The following is a 27,434-nucleotide window of genomic DNA, read 5'->3' as shown; positions in this document are numbered from 1 at the left end:
TCATCATCTCGACGATCTCCATTAGAGCCTCGGTCTTCTGCTTCCTCCTCCTACTGGTAGATAACTTGATTCCAGAATGTGTAGAAACTGATTCATCCCCTGAAGAATTGCTGCCATTTGTTCCAGATGTCCTCACGTTCTCCATCCCACTCCTGACACCATTTGTGTGGCGGCCCTCCTTCTTGGAACGGGTCCTGGATGCTGGGGGGCCGGCCTGTCCCTTGCCTCTTTCACCTTCATCCGTTGATGAATTACTAGCCATCTTTGATGCGAGCGGCTTCCTTATAATCTGTATAATATGGCTTTATGTAGAGAGTAGAGACCTGGGCGTGTTCCGTTTTCCCAAAATATATGGGGGTGGAGTGTTGAGGGGTAGTCTGAACAGAGATTTCTGTTGGGGCTGTATAATCTCTATGGGTAGGCTTATACTGCAGTAGTCAATTGGATTCCATAGATCACACAGGTTGGAGACGATGATTACATTTGGTGTATGACAACGGTCATATTTTAATTATACATCATTGTTCAGCAATTGTACAGGTTATCAACATTAACACCGTCACCAATTATCCAGAATTGTATTTGCAGTAGTAGAAATTAAGCGAGCAATGTTCATTTCCAAACCTTTTCTTGATTCAGCCCAGTTGGAGAGGAGCGCAGGGAGTTCTTCGTCCGACTCCGACTTCCGCCAGCGTCGAAGTGACGAGATCACTGCGAAACTCCGCTATTTATAGTCTCCGAGAGCTGCCTTACGCAGTGCGTTGCGTAAGTCGATCATTGAGTTCTAACGCACCAAAAGCTATAGCGCCATCTACGTTTACTGCATTATAACTAAAAACCGTAGCGGACGGGTTCGCTACAGTACTCTGTAAGCCAGTTCAACAAAAGAAAAGCAGTTGTTTCTCGCTTTGTCGATTTCCGTTATACGTTTCGAATCACACTCATTTGATTTCATTAAAAGAAAATGATTGATAAGGCGGTGGGGGCAGAAAAAAATCTGTCAGTATGGGAAGGGAATAAACTAGCAATCATTTATTTGCTCTTACTTCATTAATGGGGGTATTGCTCTCTTATGGGGGACGTGAAGATTTTCATTACATTTTCCATACTTTCTACACGTATTTTTTGCTTGTTTCATCCTGCTCTATGCATGTGTTTCGCAAAAACCACCCTCAAAGACATCTATTTTTATGTATAATGGTTATCTTGCCTCTCTGAAAGTAAAAATCAATTTTGATGTCATATGATAAACTGTAATGTGCATTTAGTCTGTATGTGCAGTAAGTTTCCAGTTTTTATTGATATTTGTCCTTATACCATACGGTTTGCAGTTGGAAATTCTTCTCTTTATCTTCTCAAATAATTTGGGCCAGTTCATCAAGTCTCCCCCCCCCCCCATTTACACACACACACACACACACACCAACGCACCCTCACACACACCCGCACTGACGCACACACAAACGAGCGCGCACACACTCTCTCCTCTCTCCCCCTACCCTCTCTCTTTATCAGCCCCCCCCCCCTCCCCTCCACCCTCTTCATTTTCCTTCCACGATCCTGGTGTTTTGGTCTATTATTTTGAGGGTTCATGGATCACCAGATCTTATGAATGAGTGGTTGATTTCTGTGAGGCGGTCTCTCCACTCTCCGAGGTTGAATTAGTTTGCCATGAGTCAACACAAAATAAATGAAGTGAGCCCCAAAGATTGTTTACTTCCATACCTGGCCTATACACGGAGTTCTGGATTAGACCCTCTTCTCCGGAGCATTATCATGGCATTATTTGGTCTTCTTCAGGCTTTGTGCAAAGCGCTCATGAAGTCGGCATATATGCCCCATATGCTCGGTAGGCCTACCACTGGTTATGATGGGAAATTGAAGCACTAGCGTGGCGGATCAGCGCGAATGTGTAGCATCCTCCACCCTCTTCGAAGATAGGAGTTCACTTTGTGTCCATGGATCAGAACTGAATTCGCCACCACCAAGTCCTCGAACTGTCCATTTTTTACTGGCGTTTTGTTTTGGGTCGGTCATCCTCAACGCAAAACGAATCTTATAACGAAAAGTGACGTGCGGGTATCGTCCATATAGGAGTCTGCAATATATTTGACAAGATTATGCGAGAGGTGACCCATCCTCTTTTTCTCCCCTGATTCGTGTATATTTATACTGACTTTTTTAAGTTTTGCAAGTCACTGATCATCTTGTGATCAATGTTAAGTGTGGTGTGCGTATTGGATCAACGACGACGAACACTCTTTCGTCACAACATCCGGATATTCTATTTTGTCATTTCATATCAGCTCATTGATAACGCAACATCCTAAATCAGTTATTTTTGTGCTTTTAAAGGGTACTTATGATGTAACCGGATATATCGGAATATAAACACAAAGGCAGGTGAAAAAAGTTGGTCCACTCTTGGATGAGCTAAGTTGAAGTTTGGGCAGCTTGCCGACCTATTTCCCATTTGTATTATGAAGCCAAAGAGTCAAACTCTTTTAAACGCGTCTAAGGAATATGATGTGGAACTCAGTTCTGGAAGTTGATGTTTACCTTTTTTTGAGCAACAACTTGGAAGAGAAGCCGTCATCCAAATGATATCAGCATAAAACTTGTTGTTTTGCCGGCGTTTCTTGTTGGCTAAGGAAACTTATTAATCATCTGCACAAGAGGCAAGCATCTATTAGTGCTTAACATTGTTGCGTCATTAACTACCTCATTCGGAAACGCTATTTTCTATCGGGCCTCTTATTAATTAGTGTTAACGAATGGGAGCATATAAAAGTTCAGACTTTTCTTTACCGTAAACATGGTAAAATCACCACTCGTCTCTGCTACGTTTGATATGCAAACAGATTCTGGCTCAGGACTGGACAAAATATAGGCATTGTGACGACAAACAACAAGCAATTTGCGATTGTTTTTTTTTCTCTCTCTCCCTCAAAAGAACATAACAATGTCCATATCATTGAGATGTCATAGTTTGTGAAGAACGATTTCTGAAGAGGAATTAGCTACTATTTTGTCGTCATCTCCCACCCACAATCCAATGAAAGTTCTTTTATGGATAATAAGTCGGATTATCTCTTAACGCTTGATCAGGAATGAAAGCAGTATCTCTTTAAATTGGACACTTAACTCCTGACTCAGAGTTGAGGAGACAATAAGAACGATACGCTACCAGATAGGAAATGTTGGTTAAGCTCTTTAACGAACAACGACGATTTCATACTTGGAATTCATTATACAACGGCGTAACAGTTATTCGACTTTGCATAATACGACAAACTTGCAATTTAACTTCAAAACGCTGCAATTAGAACAAAGATCTTGATGAAAAATTGTGTGTCATCATTGTGACGTACTAAAGGCTGGTGCGGTTTTTGTTGTTTTAAAACGAAGGCCTTGTTTTTTTGTGGAGATATGGATCGAGCCAATATCATACACTCCTTCCTGCTGACACGACTGATGACATTTACTATTCTGATGGTGACACCGGTCCTTGTTACGTCACAATTGAATTCTAGTAAGTACCCGTCCCCCACTCCCTCCCCCTCCCCACACACCTACACACATTCCACACATAAACTCTATTAAGCACATTTTTTTTTTCTACGAACAGCACAGCAAAAGCGCTGTTTAATATTTTATACTTACTGTTCACTGTATGAACTCTACAGAGATTTAAACACGTGTTTAAAAGCATAAACAAAAATTTTTAATATTTAATCTTCAATAAAATAGCGTGATTGTTTAAATTGTTGAACAACCACTGTAAAGTTCATAATAATATTGTGGTAACCATCGTTGTATGAAATATTATACAGCATTTTTGTTATTAATATTATAAGCACGTGTGTGATTTGGTAATACATGTACTATAATATTAATAATAATGATAATATATAGGATTTGTATAGCGCACGTATCCACCTTGCTAGGTGCTCAAGGCGCTCCTATATTACCCCGACTAAGCTAGTCTACCGTTCCGGTGCGCACAGCTTTTTGAGGAATTACTTCCTGCCGGTACCCATTTACCTCACCTGGGTCGAGTGCAGCACAGTGCGGATACATTTCTTGCTGAAGGAAAACACGCCATGGCTAGGATTCGAACCCACGACCCTCTGTTTGAAAGGCGAGAGTGATTAACATTTTGATATATATATATATACATATATACACGATGAAAGAGAATTGTATACACTGCAAAAACTCCGGTGTTGATTTAACACCAGCCCGGAATCTATATATGTCCACACCAGAGAAGTATTGAAACAACACCAGTTTGGAATCAAACCGATGCTGTTTTAATACTAATTGGTGTTGTATAAACACCTTTCTGGTGTTAGACCAAAACGAAACTGGTGTTGTTTAACACTTCTCTGGGGTGGACATATATAGATTCCGGGCTGGTGTTAAATCAACACCGGAGTTTTTGCAGTGTAGATAAAATTGTATTTGTTCAAGGGCATTTTTTATTTCTCAACAAACTTCAATTCATATACAAAATGAAATACATCAAAGAAAATATAATATCTTTACAAATCAATTGAATACATTGAAAACTCAAATAATTAACACTTTACATTTTCTCTTTTTTCCCTTTAGTGTTACAATAAAACCCAATAAACTCAACGTACTCAAATCTTTTTTCTATTGTCAAATATTCACAACACTTTAAGAGATTTTCTAAATACACAAAATAAATCATTAATACAATCTAGTCGAATTGAAGCCATTAACAAAATTTTAAATGAAAACCTCTAACACCTTGGCCCCATTTCTTAAATATTTCATATCCTATAACAACATAGGTTCGGCCTTGGACCCTACCTACCTACCACCCCCCCCCCCCTCCCGCCCCTTTGTTGTTAATATTAAGGAGTCTGAAGAATAGCCAAGAAGCAAAAAAAAAGAAAAAGAAAAAAGAAAAAGTAACCGAAGCAAAACAAAACAATAACACCATACCCCTTTCAACCCAAATGAAAGTATGTTTGTGCCCCCCCTGCCCCTAATAAGAGCGGGGATCCTCTGACTTTCGTGCTTTAAGCCACTCGATCGCGGCACAACCTCATGCAGGACATGTATGCAGTCTCAAACGGGCATATCCTCACACACTGTATCAAATACCTAACCAACTTTACAGTCAGCAATATTAATCATTAGGATGTCATGTCAGTAACAAAAGGACGCCATTTTGAAACTTTGCATTACTTCACATATTATAATACATAATAAAATGATAAACCGATGATGTCATATCCTATGATATTGATGCAAACTTGAGTATAACTTCAAAACGTCAATGAATGTTTGATTTTAGGTCACTGTACTTTTTTGATATACATTTCAATGTGCGTGTGTAATTTAATTTTTTAAACTTATTAATTTCAAAACAAATATGACAGTGGAATTTACTATTTTATTATACTTTTCAAACACTTGTAAATTTACTTTTCTTTTTTTACATTCTAAAGTCACACGTGCAATTTACAATGCGTGTGACGTCATAGGCTCTATCATAGCATGTATTGAAAACTTTTTTCTTTTTTTAATGAAGCGAAAGTTTGTAATATCAAATCTTCCTTATTTAACATTCGATTTTGGTTTAAAAAATCTTTCTGTATTACGTTTTTTCTTCACTGTCGTATAGATGGGTGGGGGCTAAATATAATAGTTAACATTTGTTCTTACAGTAAATGAAACTGATATATAACTGATTTATTCAGTTGAAATTGGTAATCCTTTGTGGATCATTGGGCCTAAAGATATGATATCCGTAAATGTCAGATTCTTAAATAAATAGTAAAGATAATTCATGTTTACACTCGATAATTAAATCTTATGAATTACCGGTAATCTACAATTTATCTGAAAATACTTTCTATTTACCTTCTCTTTGCTCGTAAACAAGCTTGTTTAAATTTGATTCTAAATCAGTAGATGCTATATATGTTCAATGTAAAAAAGTGTTTTAAATGCAAAACAAAAAAATGTATTGACAGAAATGCATTAAAAACAAAAAAATGTATTGACAGAAATGCATTAAAAACAAAAAATAAATATTATTAACATCATGTATATCATTGTCAATCATATCAATTGTATTACAAAATAAGCATTGAAACAATACATAAGATGCATGCTCTCTATACCTTATAGAAATATTAGAGGTAGAAATTCAAACTTATCTAGATATGAAAAGTAACGATATCAAACTCGATATGAAACAGGTAATTTTCCTCCTTCTTTGTACGTGTCATTATTTTTTTATTCATGTTATATACCTGTATATATATGCTTGCATGATTCATTTATTACTAAATTTATCGCAAATAATACTAACAATCAATGTAAATAAGTCCCTCGTATCAAGAGAAAGAAAAATAACAACTTCTTGTTACATTCCATGAAAGACGATATAAAGAGTATCTGGAAATTTATCATGAACTTGTGAACTTTCCAGACTGCAATAATGAAAAAGAACTCGATAAGATTTTCGCATAAAAAAGGCCATTAAATGAGAATATGAAATCTAATATTCATCCACTGCCAAGCCTTCTTAAAGTCCACCAAAACCAATAAAAAATATTGGTAATATTCGCATTCATATTTCACGTTGTGGTGCTCCAATCAAGGCAAAGTTCAGAGGATATATTACTTTATTGTCCAGGACATATTTCCTTTATTGTTCTGGGTTTTTCATGCGCTTCAATATTGAACAATCACACCACCAAACTCGCATATCAATCATACAATATGAAAGGAAGTCTGAAATGAAGCGAGAAGAATAGTAATATAGTACACGGTGATTCAAGAAGATGAGAGGAGGGTAGGTAGTATAGGGAGTTTTTGCTGAGTGATTGATGTACGGACGATTCACGAACAGAGAAAATACATCGCAAAATGCCCCACATGAATGAGAACTTAAGTCTTTGTCAAAAATTGGTGAATAAAAACAGCAAATTAGTCCTTGATTCTGCACAGTAGAAACGCTTATTAAAGTTTTATACAACGCTGCCTACTAAACGAACCTTACACTATAGCTGTTTAACAGCTTAAACAACTATGCTTTATTTATTTAGAGTTAAATATTGCAAATTACACTTTGTTGTTTAAGATTTTAAACTGTGGACAAACGATATGTTTTCCATATTTCGTCAGCTCTGAAACTTAGGAATTACTGCTGTTCTGTTTCACCACATTTCTTCTTTGTAATTTGTCTGTTATTTCCAATAATATATTCTGTTCTTGACCCCTTCGTATAATAACGAAAGCGACTCCAAATGGACCAATGGCATGTCATTGAACATAGATATTTAATTTTGATTGGTTCGGAGTCTGGACCTTGTCAGTGTGACTGAGGTTTCACGTTGTGTACTATAAGTTAATTTCAGAAGAAAAACAGCGACAAGGTACATTGTGTTGAAGGTGTGTGGGACATTCGACAATAAAAATTCAAGTTATAATTTTTGGAAGCTCTGTGACTTTTAAGGGAATTCGGCAATGTCGCCATTGACGCCCTTCCAGTTGATTTTATGATCATTATATAGTGATTGGAATATTGTAGAATTGTGATTAATCATTGATGTTTATTCCTCCATTTTCGGAGCAAATTTTGGAAGCCATATACAAGAATTTTTATCATTGCCAAAATCCCTTTGAAAATTATAAAAATTGATTTCACGGGTCATGTATCCCTGCTTGATTGCATTATAACGAGGGTCATTCTACTATGGATTCAACGTAGCAAGGAATCGCGATAATATTCATAAAAATGGTCCTGTTTATTCCATGGGATCATTATTTTACACAGTAAAATCAAAATTAAACAACATGACAATTCATACAACTTAGTTTACTATATGAATTTACAGTTGTTCTTTAAGAGCTTAAAGAGAGTATTGTTGACAAAATGTCAACAGCGATGCCAACTTTTAAGCAATAGATAGACCTATTAGAAATTGAACGTTGTTGTTTAAAAAAATCAAACATTTTGTTCAAAGTTTAAACAATATCTGATCAGTTCATAATGCATCATAATGTTAAAAAAAGATTAAAGCGTTTGTACTGTGCTAGGTTTAACAGTTCGAGATCAAATGACATTAATGCATTCAATACATTTAATATCTTTGGTAATTCGAAAAATTACCCAAAATCTTTTTTTACGAGATTATTTACTCACGCATGCCCCCACATTGGGGAATAGTTTTTCTGATGTCATATCGCTGTTGAGTCTTTAAAAATCTTCTAAAATACTTTTTATTTAATTCTTAGCTCTTTATGCGCCCTGAACACTCGACAGAGTGGAATTGGTGCTTTTAAGTCACATCGTATTTAATATTCAAGTCTCAATTCCAACTATTACCATGAATAAACATTCAAATGTGCTTATATCTACGTGGTAAAGGAATGGATGTAATTCTAGTACCGCCTATCAAACTATCATTTTTTGCAATTAGTTTTTACGATTACAATAGATACGTATCAACCATTCCTCGACCATATAGAAAATGCATTGCGTTGATCATCAGATCATGCTGATTGCAGCGAAGGATATTTGAAGCAAATCGTTTTATATGTGCGCTGTTTTTTTTTCGTCCAACTCAACCCAAGGCTTTTCAGAACAGAAACCCCTCTTTGAGAGAATCATTTGTAAGAGGAAAGATATTCGGCAAGAGTACAAAGCAAACAAATATTTAAGGATTTTATCACCAATGTGGGAGGATCGGACAGCTTTTCATGAAAAGATCCAGTTTCTTTACTCCCCATTATTAAGAATAGAATGACAATAAGCATAATCATTGATTCAATCTATACCCGTCCCAAGGACAAGGAGTTCCCGGATGTAAAGTAGATTATGATCCGAAATTCAATTCACTTCAATTCAATTCAAATAAACATTTATTTGAAATGTAAGACTGTGTAGATTATGTGGGTTTACTTTCAACATAATTAGTTATAAGCTTCCATTGATCGTTTTCCTCATGTTCATTGTCAAAACTAATTCTAAATGTAAAAATATTATTTCACAAAGTCAGATTGTCAAGTATAATTATTGAATGAACAGGTATACTTAATCAATAAGAATACTAAGTATTTATAATCATACAATTACATAATTCTGTCTTCTCTTTCTTGAATGTATTATTATGGTTGTTCCACTTTATATGTTTATCATTTTGCCTCCGACGAAGATTCTGCTAGGATCGAAAGCTTAGGCCCCTTTTGACTTTTGTATTAATATCTGTTCAACTCTGAGGGAGGAAGTGTTTGAGGCACCTAATACACTAATTATTATCAACCCATGCAGTAACCAGCTGTAGATCTTCGTATTTAGTGGAGGAAGAGAAAAGAAGAAGAAGGTTGTGCATTATCTTTTTATTATTATACATTGTTTATTGTTGCTATTTGTTTGATCTTTCCCGAAGAGGGTCACATGGAAGACAATCAATATGTGCAACCTTGTATATGAATATAAGTAAAAGCCTAGATAAATGAATGAATGAATGAATAAAGGAATGAATAAATTTAAAATGTGTTAAATTTGATATCACATAATACTATAGTCACGCAATTGCAAATACTAATACGATAATAATGCTATTGTAAAATTACATATCTATCTTGCCAGAAAAATCTAAATTCTTTCTCTAATGAAAGTCCCAAAGAAGAAGAAGGTGTAGGCACACTGTAAAATTAATGATCGGGTGTAAAAAAAGAAATGCCAAAATAGTGTGTCACTTACAATATAACACTTTTTTGAGGGGGTTGGTCATAATATTTCGCTATTCTTGTTGATTTTAACAAGAAGAACAAAACAAAAACTTCCGTTCAATTACTTGAAAAAAAAAAACACATTCGATTATTATGTTTACCAAAGTGACGCCGCAGGATTGGGCCCAATTACCAGACCAACGTGTTATACTATTGAAATTAACACCAGTGATGTCAAATCAACACCGCGTATTGTCATTATTCAGCTGCATTGGCAAATTAATACCAAGAATTAGTGTTCGGTTATTACCTTCCATCACCGGTGTTGTCGTACATGGAAGCTGGGCGGTGTTCGACTCAAGAACCTTGGTGTTAAAACACCGTTATTTTTGCAGTGTTAAGATGTTCCTTTTCATGTTTAATTAGACATTGACTTTTATCTAGAACATGTATAAATCAAAATCAAACAACAAAACGTGTTATTTTCTAAAATTCCATGCTAAGGACCAAACATCTCCCCCCCCCCCGTCCCTCATGCGCCTGCACGTTTAATGACAATAGATATTAATTATTTTGGCTATATTCCAGGGTTGTTACGTTTTCAAGCTTTGCTTTTGTGACGACCCTTGCAACCATCCTATTTATTGTGTAACAGAAAATACCACTTAATGATTTTCATTTATGTAAGATATGTTTGAGGATTTATATACAAAACTATTGTTCATTATCTTGATGTCAAGTTTCAGATATGTATTTTTCTTGTCCAGAATTCTGTTATGAAAAATGTTGCAAAAACCAATAAATGAAATGAAATGAAATGAAAATGAAATGCACCAGTCTTATGGAAAACAAACCAGACGGGAGTGTATTATCATGATTATGTTTGCCAATTTAATTTCGATGTTTGTTTGCAAACAAGGTATATATGCTTTTGCGCTCTCATGTTTAAGCTATGATGCTTTAGCAGTTTCGGATATAAATATTTGTTATAGTTAGCTGTTTACACTGTATTTCAGCAAGACAATTGTTTCAAATCTTACTTCAACCATGCAATGATTGACAACGTGCAGAACTTATATGTATTGAAATATAAGAATTATGTAAATATATGAGTTATGAAGGAATGTAATAGTGTACATATCAGATATATAGAAGAGATAAATTATTATTGCTATCGTGAATCATTGTTTAGATGTGAAAATCAATTGGCAGGATTCTTGAAGCTCGAGTGGGAATGAATCAGGGGTCCACTCACTACATGGTCTATAGTCTAATGCCATTCCGTCCATCAACATTTCGTCAAACAACCATTTGGTCCAATCATCATTTCGTCTAATCACCACTTCGTCTATGACCATTTCGTCTCATAACCTGTTGGTCTAATATTCGTTTTATTTTCATTCATTTTGACCAATTAACACTTAGTCTAGTTAGACCAAATGGTATATGGACTGAATGGCTATTGGACCAACTGGTTATTAGAAGAAATGGTGAGTGGACGAAATGACGATTAGACCATGTGGATATTGGACGAACTGATGGTAGATCAAATTATGCATGTTACAGTAGACGAGTTGGTGATTGGACGAACGGGCATTGGACCAAATGAGAATAAACCAATCAGGGCTGATCAAAACGTTGACTTTGATCATGTTTAGTCAGCAATCTCAGCATAGTATATGTCTGGGCCCCGTCTTAGAAAGAGTTACGATTGATCCGATCAATCGCAACTATGGACGGCCAGCAACGTCAACATGTATCAGTGTATTATGTATGTTTGTTCAAAATATTTCCTAGATTTAATGTATATTCATGCATTCATTGTTTTCTTGAAAATTCTCTGCGCTTCTCTTTGTTTACAACGGACATTGTACAAATTTCCTAAAGAAAAAAAATTATGAAAATGATGGATTTCCATATAGTTGAGGTTAATCTGATTAATCGTAAGACGGGGTCCTAGAGTCAGCTTCGAGTCACTTTCGACGGTGTGACAGCCAATGCAGAATTAACAACTGTATAAAGTTCTTGGTTTACAAAACTTCTAAATAGGATACCTGCATATATCGCCGTATAATGGGTGAGAAAGAGCAAAAGTGATGAGAATATGAGAGATTGGCGGTGGATTAGAAAGCCGATTAAGTCACTAGTCTTATCCTGCATTTTCCTCATCAATCTCGTCACAATAACTGGTGACGTATAATCAGACTTCCTCTGGTCAAGCAGAACGTGTTATCGATACTTTGCCTACCCATCTGAGTAAGATTTGTATCTCGACATTAGCTCATCGACCTCAATTTGTATCATCATTAACTAGATTTAGTGCTAATCCTCTTATGTGGTGAGTCCTGATCGCGAGGACAGGATATACGGTTCGATTCGTTACGAGAAATTCGTAAATCATGTGTTTATTCTTCAAAGATTCATGCCGGATCATGGAAAATAAAGTTCTGTATTTTCTGTTTTAGTATGCATTATGGCAAATATTGATGTTAATATTCATTAAAGTTGGATGATTATTAATTGAAAATATTTCTTAATATATCTTGATTAACTAATGTTTTTTTTTCATAAAGGAATTCTGAAAATAAACTTTAGATAATGAACGCTGCTTTCTATGCAGTTCATATGAAAATGAAACCCATATGAAATGAATAAAAAGATATTCAAACATGTACTGCACTCAATCTTATAAGAATAATCATAACTTTGCTCTTATAAAAAAGGGAATTGTCAAAGTAAAAAATCTGTTGGGAAATATGTGTCCGACAGATAAAAATGGTCAATATCAAACCAAATCAAAACAAAATTGCAATTTTCTTGACGGTCATACACAGTTATATTCACGAACGCATTGGTTATTTTTACCAGTTTTAATTAAGAGTGTATGCTTGAAAATATTCACGGAGCATAATCTACAGTGCCTTCAATTCTTGTAGTGTAAACTATTCAAAAAGTAGATAGTTCAAAGTGCACAATATTGAAGTTTGCATTCTCATTGTAGTTCGCATTTTTGTGAAGAAATATAGAATAGAATATCAAAGTACAATGACTCCATAAGTCTCCATTCACCATTATTACAGTATACGCCCAGGTTTGATTGAGAGATCTTCGCAGTTCACTTGAGATAAATTCTTTCAATTTTACTTTTCGGTTTAATTGTGTTCGCAAGCCGCAGTTGCATATTTGTGGATTTTTCAAAATAGTTATATACAGGTAAAATTATGGTTACACATAAGTCTGCCGATTATCATTTTAAACACACGTTAATATGGATAATATTATCATTCTATTTGCTTTATAGTAAATATGTGACCTACCACAGGTAAGCAGGTTCTCTGTGAATAGCCAAAATAGTAATTTAGTCTCCAAAAACCACAAATAAGAAAAAATTGCTTATCTAAAGGAGCAACTCTTCTTCTTCATACTGTGAAAATTTGAAGTCGTGAAGTTGAATTAGTTTAATAAAAGAAAAGATACACGAGTTTCTTGGACACTACTTTTTCGGACTGCTTGGAAGTTTCACTAAGATTGCACAGTATGCACATTCATGCTTGAGTGAACCCCTAACTTCAAACCTTGTTTTCTCCTTATTTTTTAAACTCTTGCTGAATTTCCTCTGCATTCAATCAAGTACTTGTAATGGTTATTGTTGGTCAATTTTAACATATTATACATCATTTCAAAGCTTATGAAATACATATTTCAGCTCAATAAAAATCTCAATATTCATTTTTGTCGACTTATTGTTGGTTTTGGGGTGGCAGGTCACATATATAGTCAAAGTTTGTAAATTTTCGATCCTTTGATTTATAGAACAAAATAAAAACGAAAATCGAAATGAAAGAAATTAAAATGATCAGATTGAAATCATCTACTGAATAATATCATTAAATATTTTCCTATAACTATGTCCAGTTTCAACCTTTCATAAGTATTAACATTATGTTTTTAGATTTTGGTATTTGTTTTATCTTGTTGGGAGCACCAATACCAGTAAGGTTCATTTAGCATTTTAAAGCTGCCTCACATTCACGATTTAATTCTGTTTATGTGATTATAATGTTAACATGTTTGTTTATGTATTTGTAATGTACAGGTGAAATAAATGCAAATGAATGAATGAATGAATGAATGAATGAATGAATGAATGAATGAATGAATGAATGAATGAATGAAAAATTCAATTCCCATTGAAACCTCCTGGTTTTCACGGAAAAGCGAATCATGACACTGTCTTTAACAACAATATACATCAGCAATAACGAAGAAAGCATAACAATCCTAATGATTGTGTTTTCAAAACTATCAAATTTCGCAATTATTTCAATCGGACTCCATTACGGATACCGTTGATTTGACTTTTGTTTATTCAAAGTTTAAATATCTTGGACAGATTAATAAATGTGATTCCATTCGCTCGCTCTTTCTTTGCATTTTAGATAAACCCCTTCAAATTTGTCACTTTTTTACCACTCTTGATCATAGTGTGAAGATGATGTCAGGGTAACTCTAAATCATGTAGACCTATATTTACTCCTCAGGAACAACTTATTAAAAGGGCATTTCATCAGACCTAAATCTCTTTTCTTTTCTCTCATACCGTATTCTAACATGGTTATTCAAGCATTAAACCGTTTTCAATGTAAACAAAACAATATTTCAGCAAGGGAAACGAAAAATGGGGCAATTGAATCTTCTCATTTTGTTCAAGGATATTCATTTTTAATTGTTTCCACCTCATTTTTTTCTGTTTTATTCCCTATGCCAAATTATCATGATCACCAAGCCATTAAGGGCAGTAAAACCGTTTAATAGTAGTGGGAATTTTTAATTGTATTATTACATTTTGTAACGAAGGTATGATAAACGTCGTGAACGTGGGCCAATTATTGCAAATCAAATATGGTCACATTTCAAAGCGTCATGAATAAATGTTGATTATAGTTTGCAGGAATTGGCTTCTTATTTGGAGCATAGTTTAACTGAAATGATAAACCCCATTCCGCAGAGAGCAAGACCACTTGTAGTTTGCTTGATCTTTCAATGGTCTTTCAAAGAACTTCCCATGTTCGCCGAGGTCTTACACGATTCCCAACCGGTCCTACAGTGGCCTTTGTCTGTTTGTGGTCTCGATTGGATCCAAAACGTTTTTTAATTGCTTCAAAACAGTCCTGGAAAATGGTCTTCCAGTGGTCTTTCAGCGGTCTCTTGATGAACTTTCAACGGTTTTGTTTAGTCTTGCTATCTTTCCAAGGCCCCTGAGAGATCATTAAATATCATTGAAGGACGAAGGTCCGGAGAAAGATTGCCCGAAAGATTATAATTATGTTGAATAAAATATCTCTGAAAGATCATTGAAACTTTAGCAAGACAAAAAAATATGAGTCTGTGTCTTTCAGAATTCTTTCGGCTGTTTCCAGAGCCATTCTACAGAGTACACAAATTTCAGTGATCTTGGAGCCTGTTGAAAGGCTAAGCCAATTTTCATTTTTTAGTAGGTCTAGTCTTTCAAGGGGATCTCCATTCTGTGGAAATGGAACCTTGATCATGTTGATAAAGCTTTGTGGATATCAGAAAGAGTCTTTGAGCAAACCAAAGTCAGTAGTCTGTCGTTTGTTCATAGTCGTTGTTGACGGGGTTTCGTCATGTACAGAATATTCACAGTGTTAGCCCTTCTCAATCACCATAACTACACTCTGAAAAAGAATAGGTCAAAGTTACAAATTTGTTGGTGATTGTGTCCGGCCGATAAAAATTGTCAATATTAACCAAAGTCTGGTAAATTCTAACGTGTACGTTGGCTACTAATTTTGACAATTTCTGTCTCGGTCAGACATATATTCACAAACGCATTATTTTGAACAATCTCATGAAATATTCACGAAGCATAATCTAGGGTGCCTTCAATTCTTGAAGTGTAAACGATACGAAAATTATAGATAGTTGGAACATGTCAAAGGGCACAATATAGAAGTATGCATTCTTATTATAGTTTATTTTTTGTGAAGAAATATAGAATAAAATTCCAAAGCACAATGACTCCATTCATCATTATTATACGACCTGTTTCAATTGAGATATCGTTATAGTTTACTGAGGTAAATTCTTTCAATTTTACTTTTCGCTTTAATTGTGTCCCTAACTTCACGAGCTGCAGTATCATGAATGACATATTATTTGTGGATTTTTCAATTTCGTCATGCTTACAGGGTTAGCGCCTTTTTAACCCTTCGAAGTCCAACAAGAAACCTCCTAAATTTACATGATATAAGAGACTGAAAACGTCTTTAATAATTATTATTGAACGATCTTTAATATGTACAACATTTTTATTCTTTTTTTTTTATAGCTTCGTTCGTCAGTATAGGCTGCTTCTACGACAACTTCGAATACGATGTTCTTCCAGATCTCATCCAGTGCGAGGGCGCCCTTCACCAATCTTGCATTAACACATGCACTCCTAAACAGCCTTACTGCCAATCAAATGACATGACACCTGAGCTCTGTTTTCAAATATGCACCAACCAAAATGCACGTTACTTTGGGCTCCAAGATGGCAGCCAGTGCCTATGCGGAGGAGCTTTCGCGCCATATGATTCGAAAGGCGCGCCACCGGCCGACTCAGCTTGCAGCAAGAACTGTACCGGTGACCAGACACAGATGTGCGGTGAAAGCTTTCATGTTTTCGTCTATGAAATAAAAGGTATGGATAATCGGCGAACAAAATTTGAAGACTTAAGATCTTTTAAATGTTGTAAACTTAACAACTGTTGTCAACTGTATAAGTCAAGATATGCAGTACAACTGGGCAGGTCTTCTCAAAGTTCTGTTCCCTCAGGTGAATCAAAAAGTCGATTATTGTTGAGCAAATTACATACAGGTTTGGTAGGGGGTGGCTTAAACTAGAAAAATGGGGCAATATTAAAAAAGACTATTTTTAATCTACCAACAACAGATCCTGCATCGGACTGCTTCCATCCGGGTTACCTCAATGTCGGTGAAGACATCTACCCACCCGTCAACCAAAGGAACTTCACCATCAACGACACCCTTGACTACAGCACCATCTGTGTATCACCTAGTACCTTAACGGGTACATCCACTATCACCTGCACAGAAAACAACTGGTCCGGTGCTCCGCCGGTCTGTACAATCCGCTGCTCCCCACCCGATCCGCTGCCGTACGTGGTCTTTGAGTCTGTGGCGAACGAGAGCTTTGTCATCGGCGAAACGTTGTCGTACACATGCTTGGGAAATGCAACAAATCTATATAACACCGAGTGTGACAGCACAGGTTTGTGGTTACCCACGGACTGTCCAGTGGTGTGTGCAAAGACGAACTTGCCTCCTGGGGGCGCCCTAGCAACCACCTCACATTTAGACTACTTTGCCATGGGGGCGCTCGTAGATTTCGTGTGTGATGGAGTGTCTTTAAGTTTTACGTTCCGATGTGGAAGTTTGGGATACTGGAATACATCAGGTTTTACTTGCCCAGGTAAGTAAATTGAGGAATTTTCTTTGCTAGATAAACATGTAGGCCTTTTGACTAATCTGATATTTGAGTTATCTTCGCCATATAGTTTATCCCATTTTGAATGGACTATCTATTCGTGACGCCATTACCGCCGTGTTTACATTTACCATGGTTCTCAGCGGATGTCTTTTTCCAATTGAAAATATTATAGGCCTATATCCGCTAAGGTCTAGGGCATGCATGGGAGAACTCAGCTATTGACGCATGCGTCTTAAATGTAATATACCCCCCCCCCCCGCCAGAGAGGGCCTTGTCCATGATCTACTATTTTACCCTGCCTCCATGAGTACCCCCCCCCCCCCCATTCCTTCTCCCTTTAGATTTCCTTTGTTCTATTCTCCCTCAATATGATCTTCCAGCAACGACACTGATCATGCTGATTACTTCTTCTCCCAAACGTTGATCCCGTCACCACGGCTCTTAGTGTTGGGAAAAGACCAACTGCAGGTTCGGTTCAAGGGGGGAGGGGGTCCCTTTTGTTGCTGAATAATTTGCGATGCCATTTTATTCCCATTGGGGCATCTTCTGAATTGAGTCATAAGTGTATTTCCTTTGTCTGCTTGGTTTCCTCTTTGCTCTTGGTGGGTACATTCGTGTGTTTTTATGTTCATAAATTCATATAACGTCAGAGAGTAACACAGTCACACCAAACGGAATGGAATCCAAAGCAAACAAGCAGGGCCCTGGGAACAATTTCTTTAACAGGAGGTTGCTGGTTTAAGTTGACCAGCATAAGAACAAATGGTTTTGGATACAAAATAAAGTTGTTGTTCCAGGAAAAATTTGACTTGCAAGATTGAAGCTGATTTTGATAACATTTCTCCTATTTACCATACATGTATACCTACCAGATTTCCAGGGGTACTGCCTATGGTACAAGCAGCACCCCAGCTAAGTCTTGGGGGTGCTTCAGCACCGTTCCCTGCTTCCGAGGGCCATGCATCCAACCTTCGAAATAACGAACCTTATTTCGTTTTCGGACGACCCTCATTTCTTGTTCTGGCGATTCTTGCTTCGTTTTCGGACAAACCTCTTTTCGTTTTCGGACGAACGTTTATAGGACAGTATCTTATTTAGTTTTCGGATCAACTAACCATCAGAATATTGAACCTTATTTCATTTTTGGATTAACAAAATCTTCGAAAAAAAGAAGATTTTTAACCTGATTCTTCGATATGACTGCGACATCAAGGGAAGTGGAGAAACGGAAGGTCATTCAACTTTGAATGACGTTTGCCTCGTTTGCAATCCATGTAGTGGAAATGTCAAATCTCACTCCTGTCTGTGAGTCGGTATCCTGTTTGAGGGAGGAGATTGCCGCTAAGGGGGTACAGGGAATATGCACCCCCTCCCTTTCATAGTGGGAGAGAGAAGGGGGATTGAACCTAGGACCAAAGAACATGACAGAATGACAGAAAGGTGCAATTTTGAAACGTTTACCATCACTGACTATGGTCTCCAAATAGCAAATAACCATAATTGATTGATTACTTGATTGATTGATTGATTGATTGATTGATTGATTGATTGATTGATTGATTGATTGATTGATTGATTGATTGATTGATTGATTGATTGATTGATTGATCAAATTTTCAACTCTAGAATTACAAGGTAAAGTGAAATACAAGCAATATAGGGGGAACGGAATGAGGAAGAAAAGTCTCACTGCCACAAAACATGCAAAAAGAAAATTAATAGCTTCCTGTTGTCTGTGTTTACAATGGTAGCGTGACCCCAGAATGTTATCAGCCATGCCAGGAACAATTGCCTTCCTTTATCACCAGAGAAGCTATAAGAAATATCCGTAACAGTGTTAATATTATTGATGAATTTCCTATCGAGAATAGGGCCTATAAATTCGTTCATCCCACGTATATCACTTATGCTACAGCCACACTCACGAAACCGACTTCATGGTCCCGCCTTGCAAAGAGTTACGATTGATCCAGTCAACCACAACTATGGAAAGCCAACAACGTCAACATCTAAAAACACGTTTGTGTAAAATATTTTCTAGATAATGATGTGTAGTCATACATTCATAGTTTTCTTTAAAACTCAGCGTGCTTCTCTTTGTTTCCAAAGGACATTGTGAAAATTTCCTATAGAAAGTAAAATGACATTGATGGATTTCCATATACTTGAGGTTGATCGGATCAATCGTAACTCTTTGTACTGTTGTAAGACGGGGCCATGGCCGACAAAAAAACTATTACATTTTTGTCAATGACATAGCATCTGTTGGTTTGGAGTCGTGTCAGTTGATGGGAGAGCATAGCACTATAACTGTCTACTGAATCTATTCAGTAGACAGTAGCCGCCTCTTCATTTTCATAATTTTTATCAAGAAAACTCCTGAAACCATGGAAATACTAACACAGAATCTCCACTGTGTTCTCAAATTATTTTACATTTTATAAGTCCAGTTTTTAGTCTTTATAAACGAGGGAATTTGGCTGGATCCACTTTTCTTCAAAATTATACGGGATGACGCATTGAATTACGTAATAATGAGACAATGGCGTTTATATGACATTTTGAGTTTATGTGATATTTTCTAATGAAAAGGACTGATAACCCCTCAACACAAAAGTTTCGTATTGAGATAAGTCAGAAAATCGAATTACTATATTTACTTCTGGAATCATTTCATTCTATCCTGATTAGGGGTTTTATTTTTATCTTTTATTATTTTTTGGGGGGTATATAAAATATAATCTTGGGATCTTGGGACGAGCATGACCCACAAGATTTCGGATGAAATTCTGAAGGTGAACATCGATTTGTATTACAATAATAGTTAAACAACAGTTTGTAAACATTGACAATTCTCTAAAATCGGATGTAGAGTATTTGAGTTATGAAATGTTAGTTTTGCGTGGTTTAAGGTGCAAAGTACACCGCGCACCCAGTTTTCTTATTGTATTTAAGTAATCTAAATTGGATCTTTCTCCTCCCGATTAATATTTTTTTGTTCTTTGAATGGAATCCGGCTGGCCATGAAGCATGTAAAATGATTATTGCAACTTTTTGTGATTAAAGGGGAATCCAGCCTTGGTCATAAAATGTTGAGTTGGCCGTTAGAAAGGAGAAAATGAATAAAACAGAATGGTGAAAGTTTTAAAGAAATTGGACAATCAATAAGAAAGTTATGGCTGCTTTAAAATTAAAATTCCAAAGACTATTTAGATTTCAAATTGGCAACTGGGTAAGTAAATTATGACAAGGGGCAAGGACAACTTTCCATAGGCCATGTACTTAATTATTAGGGATATGTGGTATTCTCCTATAGTAAGTATCCATTTTCCTGAGGCAGTAATCTATAAGAGTATATTGTTTTATGTCCTCATGAAAGAAAAATATAATTTGAAGAAAAACTCTTTAACAAAATGACAATTTAGCAATTTTATGCATTGGAGTACATGAAAGAGTAGTCCTTGCCTTACATCACTATGACATCACGTATGCGGCCAATGGGTATTATGATTACCAATATTTACAACTTTTAAAAGTTGTTAACTTTCTTATTGTTTGTCCGATATTTTCCCAACTTTCACCTACCAACTTGTCTGATTTTCTTTTTCCTTTAAAAACAAGTTTTTATCTGGGTTGGATTCCCCTTTAATTTACTAGTATAGAGAGCTTCATTATCACATTTTATTATGAATGTTTGTCGTTTCTGATTTTATCACTGACTCCCGCTTACACATTCTGCGAATGATTATTTCATGAGATAGAGAAAAAAAATCTTTAGCAAGTTATTCTTTACCATGTTTATCTAACTTCGCTGAATTTTCAGTGTCATATGCTTGTTTTATCTTTCTTTATTTCATAGTGAGATTAAGTGTTGGTGTAGACTTAGACTTTAGTTTAAATGTATACTGCTATAATAGTGGCCTGCATCAGTTAGAACCACAGCAAAAACTTAACACCTCTGTTGAATCCACTGTGTTAGTTGAACACACATTGAAATTATTATAGCACATTCTGTATGCCATTGTAACACCATAATTGGTGCTATGTTCGAGCTCAAAGGTGTATTGTTACCACCGTGGGCCTGTTGCACAGAAAAAAAATAAACTAAGGCAATGTTTATTCAATGTTTTTCAATGTGTTATCGTCAAAGGCATAATATTGTTTGCCAGAGTTTTTGTTTATGGCATAGGTTTTATGCAACAGGCCCCTGAATGTATATATTATCTTCGGAAATCATGTTTGTACAGTGCTCCCAAATTGTGTGTTGACCTAGCTACGCCTTCCTCATGCAACCAGCCACATTTCTCTCTACTACAGGATGTTGAGAGGAACTGCGATTACCTTTTTTCATACCATTATTACTCTACACACTAGTTGAAGTACTGCTGGTCGTTGGAACCAGAGAGTTGTTGGAACCTTTGCTCTGTGCCATTTTGTGTTATTATGTGGTGGGTCAAACAATTTCGTCAGAAATTGTTACCTGCACGCATGGATTAATACGCGGTTTTTGTAGATCAGTGGTGACCAAGTTTGGAGAAGCTGTGACCGATTTTTTCCAAGGTGCAGGTGTTTTGTGGTAAGCTTATTCATCGTTGCAGCATGGGGTTAGGGTCAAAAGGATTATCGGGGACGGGGAGCCCCTTCACCTGTCCCCTCCCCCTCCCCCCTTGTCATTCTCTCTCCGCACGCACGCCCACACCTAAGGGACACTTTCCATCACCTTTTCTGGTCTTTATACACTTTTTGTACTCTCGATGCTGTCTTGTAGGTGATATTTGCATATCTCTACGAGCTTGTCTACATAATTTTGTACAATTTGCTCTAACTCTTCAGGCTCAGGTTACACCCTCCTCCCACCCCTGCCCACCAGTACCCCTTTACCATCCTTCCCCTTTCAACATGCACCCCTCCTCGTCTCTTCAAGAGCGGACATCTTTGTTTCATGCCCTCATCATATAGGCAGAGAATTCTATTAACATGTGGATTGCCTACTATATTTTTTTTTCTATCGGAATGATTAACGGATTTCAAAGTTTGAACATGGATTACATTCCAAATTGTTTTTTTAGATGTTATGACAACGGTGGCGTCTCCCGCGACCACACCTAGCAACGACCAACCAACGTCATCAGCGGTCGTCATTGATATGACAAGTCTTGAACCCACTGGATCCACGACAGGAGTTGGCCCAACGAGTGAGTCGAACCAAGGTATGTTAATTTGATGCTTATTCTACTTGACTGAAAACATGCAATGTTTGGTTACTGATTTGTTTCATAAATTTGCTTGTACTGTTATGCATAAATAGATGACTGGATTATGAACTGCTTTATGTGAGTCTAACATTTCCTGGCAATCTTTATTTGAAATGTGATTTTTGTTCTAATAGCATCGAGTTCCTGTTGTGGAAAATACGGTAAAGTTTCATGTAATTTCACAAAACGGTTCAATCCACCATTATGTGTAAATCATTCAGTGAGGCAACCAATGATGTAATAAGTTCCCTTTTTCCGTTTGATAAAGAATAATTAACCTTAGGGGTTTCAACGGGGGAAACGTGCATAGAAAAGGAGAGTTGACCTAATTGTCCGTTGGGGAGATATTGTTTCGTTTGGTTTGGTTTTATTTACCGTATAAAAATCACAATAACATACATTGCACAAGATATAAGATTAAATATGAATATATAAACATGAAAATATACGGATGGATCAATCTATTCAGAGCCATTGATATAATGGCTCTGATCTTCCTAGAGGTCCAGTCAAAGTAACATGAGAAATAATATGACATATATATATAATGAATGATACAATAATGATAAATATTATTAATTAAAAACAAAGATAAATACTACACAAAAGCGTGTGGTTAACAAAATAATAATTAGACACAATTACACAATAACAGTTCTAAACCTTCCCTATTCCTAAGGATACCTTAGGATACCTTGTTGACCGTTTTTTAGTTGAATCCTGAAATTCATATATAGGTTTTACAGGGGCCACACGATCTCGGTAGAGAGTGGGTTAACTCATATACGTATTTCTAGCTCTACTGGTGAAAATATAATTTCATCGTTTTAAGGCCTGCGTTGAAAGATACCAGCGTGTGGGTGAGGAGGGGATGTCTACATAGTCGAGGAGGGAATGTATTTATAGGGTTTTTATTTAGCCAAAGGGTAGGAGCAATTCTTAAGAGGGAAATGTGATGCAAAATTAATGCAATGAACATTTATATATATATATATATATATATAACGAGAGAGGCGTTGATATATGTACCAATCGCTTTGATCATTGTTTATAATATATGTGTGAAGAGTAGAGTAGAATCAAGGATGAAGCAAAGTATACACTATGTTGTAAAGCTTTCGGCCCTGGCCTTCTTCAGTTTTTATTTGCTAAACAAAACAAATAAAGCAAATCATAGAATAAGCAACAGAACAAACATAATGTAAATAATAGCAAATTAAGAGAAATCATATGGTAATACACGGAATAACAATATATATATATATATAATTGTTTAGAAGACAAACGAAGCAAACCTCCTTTAAATGAACTTTTAAAAGAATTACCATGATGTCACGTATTTTTTCCAATAAGTTCTCTCATAATTAATTGTTGCCACCTCTAGTACCTTCGTGCGTTATTTCCCTACCCTATTGTTTATTAGCCACTTTATGATTTATGTAGATGATCATTATCTTTATTTTTACTACATGGTATTTTAACAATAGATGAAGCTCCGAAAATTCATGCGAGATTCCAAACCACACATTTTCATTTTCGGGGAAAAAGAATGATAATGATGATGAAAATAAACGATGTTGTATTTCAACAATGATATATATTTCTGACTATTCACCGACAAGAAACAAGTGAAAAGACTCTCTGTGGTTTTCGAGGTAGTTGTTTAGGAAGTCACCATTGCCCGAAAATTACTTTGAGGTCGTGTGAATATTACACGTTTGGTTTCTTTGAAAGTCCATGACCTTGAACTTATGAAAATAAGCTGGAAATGCTTTCATCAAAGTATTTCACAAAGTACAGAGGAATTGATAAATGAAAATGAAAGAACTCGTCTTTACATGACTTTTTGTGTGGATTGGATTTTCGATGAATGGAGCAATTTTTAAACGAAACAATCACTCTCATAGTCAGACAGTTAATTTCCACACTCAACAATGATTACACCGATTCAAATTAAATCTAAATATGATACTGCGGATATTAAACTCTGGGTTAAGATTGAGATCATTCAGATTTTACACTTGTAAATCGTAACTGAATTAAATGCAAGCGTTTAAGAATAAAATATGACTCCAGACTTCGACTAGTCACTGTTTAAAATCGATGTGGATTTATCTTAAATTCACTAATATAAAGTGTACCCAATGCATAACATGGTTAAGATTTCTCTACGTTTGCAAGGAGCCATCGCCCAACGTAATTTTTCTTCAAATCCCCCCCCCCCTTTTTTTTAGGGGGGGGTAAATCGAAAGGCGATTGCAAAAATATTTTCGAAAAATAGTAAATTAGTCAAATTCCAAATAATCAGAGGCATTAAACACTATATTCATTTCCATTTTCAACATTCAAGGACTGCATAATCTTACATACGACCTCATTTCCTTTACGTAAACGTTCAATACAGTTTTCGATGAATTTTGATATTCCAATTGAATATCTTAATCATCAATTCGGATTATCAATACCGCAAACAAAAATATATATTTAAAAAAGTCGTCGGACATTTTTTTTTATTTCGATCCTGCTTTTCATTGACCTTTATAAGGCTTTATGAAGAATCTATATTAGACCTATCTCAATCATTGAAGAAATAATAGTTCAGGGGGCCGGTTCATAAAGCTGTTCGTAAGTTAAGAGCGATTTTAAGAACGACTGGTGAACCTTTCTTACGTGCCAATCCATCGCCAATGAATATACCCATTTACCACAAGAAAGGATCACCAGTCGTTCTTAAAGTCGCTCGTAAATTACGAACAGCTTTGTGAAACACCCACCTGTAATACAAATTACAGTTATGGAATACAAGTTTATAGTTTTATTTGCCACTGCATTTCACATCATCGATGAGATTTTATTTTCATTTATGCTCTAATAATCATGTACAATAATTAGGTGGTTATTATGGAATACTCCTAATCGCTTTAAAGCAATTAGGCAAGCAAGTTCATTAATATACATTAGGCCTGGCTTCCATTTTTTTATTGGAATAGACAAATTAAGCAGTTTGAAATTAACAAAGAAATATCCGTTCTATGGGTTCGTCATTTTTAATTTACATGTCATCGAGGTAATGATTAGCTGTCTATTGCATCCGGTGTTTTGGATTGTTTGTAAACTGAAAAAGGAAATAAGGAGCATGAGAAACGAAGCGGGTTTTAGCAGTGACCATGAGGACAGGAAATCAACACGGAAGTCTATTCCTGGGACCTTCCCATAATCCCACTCAGTGACGACAGAGGCTCTCGGGTGGGGGGGGGGTCATTAAATTACGCGTTATTTTATATAGACGACTGCGGAATATTTTTATAACCAACACCCGAATGTTGGTTTTAAAAACACCCTATTCGTTCTACATGCAGTTTGTTAAACCCTTCTGTTTATAAAAACTATGTTCATAATATAACCAAGTTATAAAAGTGTATGACAAGCCATTTTTTTTCTTGGGTGTATTTTCGTGGGGGGGGGGTGTGACGTGACCAATTTTGGAGTGATACCACGAGGGTTATCCGTCTTATTTGCTTGTCAAAATAATTCCCCGGGGGGGCCACTTACATTGACGAGTGGATACCATGCGCGACCAAAAAAACACGTAAAAAGGATGTCTTTTTCAAGATAGGGCACGTTACGTACGTAACGTGATAAGGGTGTCAAAAACACAAAAATATTTAAAAAAGGGTATCTATTTCACTCGGAAAAATATACGTGTTTTGGGTCAAATATGCGGGGATGATAAAACAAAATCAAAATGTTTTATAAAGGATGTCCTTTTTGCCCCAACACTACGTGTTTAGAGTCCGATTTGCGCGAGGTGTGGAAGGTGGGGCCGTACTAAACCAAATGGTGTCTAAAGGTAAAACCGACGACCGTGGGACGCGTGACATAACAATAAAATATCTCTGTACTTGTTTAGGGGTTCATTTCAGGGAATACTTGCTAAGAGTATCGTTTTGTTTCCAATACTTGTTAAGGGGTGCATTTTCAGAATATGGAAAATACATCGCTGTACTTGTTTAGGGGCTCAGTTCTGGGAATACTTGCCAATAGTATTTGTTTCCAATACTTGTTAAGGGTAGGGTTTCACACGCCAATACTTGTTAAGGGGTGCATTTTCAGAATATGGAAAATACGTGTTTAGGGTGCTTTTCAAGACCCCGTGGTCGCGCATGGTATCCACTCGTCAATGGAAGTGGCCCCCCCGGGAATAATTCCCAAGCAAAACGGAAGAAAATCATGAATCATTTCCCCCCTGCAAGATTTAACACCTTGAGGAAAATCACGACCGAAATTCTGATCGAAATCGTCGCTGAAATATTTGACATCAATTTCTATTCTGGGTAAATCGGAGCGGAGTATTCCTTCAAAGCGTTATAATTGTTTGCATCTTATTTTTGTTTATCTTTCGTCATCGACAGGTTGGGTGATCGCCGTAGCCGTGGTGGTGCCTCTCATCGTCATCCTAATCGTCATCATGGCCATTTGTTGTTACAGGTAAGGAATGTGTGGTTAGTTTTCAAACTATAAAAAAAAGGTTTACCCAATATTGGGTAAAATGGGAACATGCATGTTGGTTGGGTAAAGAAATTTTACGCAATGTTGCGTTGAAATTTACCCTTCAAATTGCATTTTGCCCAATATGGGGTATAAAAATACCCAGCAAACATGCATGTTCCCATTTTACCCAATATTGGGTAACATTTTACTCAGTGTTTTTAGAGTGCACCAGAAACGCTAATTCAGTATGACTGAGGCTTATAACTGTTGTCATGTGGATATGCTCCATGGGACACTCTAATGGGAAGCACTTCACGAAGAGATACGTCAGCAATTTTCACTGACAATTAATGGTAGAAGGCAGGGGCGGATCCAGCCTTCGCCAATAGGGGGGGCCCGGAATTTTTTTTCAGCCATATTTTCCCCGATCGGCTGCTCGAAGATGATGTTTT

General features: G+C 36.3%; 1 protein-coding gene across 1 annotated transcript in view; it reads left to right on the top strand.

The window, feature by feature from the left end:
* The first annotated feature begins 1,647 nt into the window (after window positions 1-1,647).
* Window positions 1,648-27,434, top strand: part of LOC129280341 (uncharacterized) — a 31,597-nt gene continuing 5,810 nt past the window's right edge. The window contains exons 1-5 of the mRNA XM_064111827.1: window positions 1,648-3,532; window positions 16,073-16,426; window positions 16,679-17,218; window positions 22,306-22,446; window positions 26,904-26,979. Of these exons, the coding sequence (XP_063967897.1) occupies window positions 3,430-3,532; window positions 16,073-16,426; window positions 16,679-17,218; window positions 22,306-22,446; window positions 26,904-26,979 (1,214 nt within the window). The 5' untranslated portion in view covers window positions 1,648-3,429. The remainder of the gene's footprint in view (window positions 3,533-16,072; window positions 16,427-16,678; window positions 17,219-22,305; window positions 22,447-26,903; window positions 26,980-27,434) is intronic.

The sequence above is a fragment of the Lytechinus pictus genome, chromosome 17 (assembly GCF_037042905.1).
Source record: "Lytechinus pictus isolate F3 Inbred chromosome 17, Lp3.0, whole genome shotgun sequence".
Classification (NCBI taxonomy): domain Eukaryota; kingdom Metazoa; phylum Echinodermata; class Echinoidea; order Temnopleuroida; family Toxopneustidae; genus Lytechinus; species Lytechinus pictus.
Note: the sequence above shows the minus strand (reverse complement) of the source record. Positions and strands in the feature narration are given on the sequence as shown.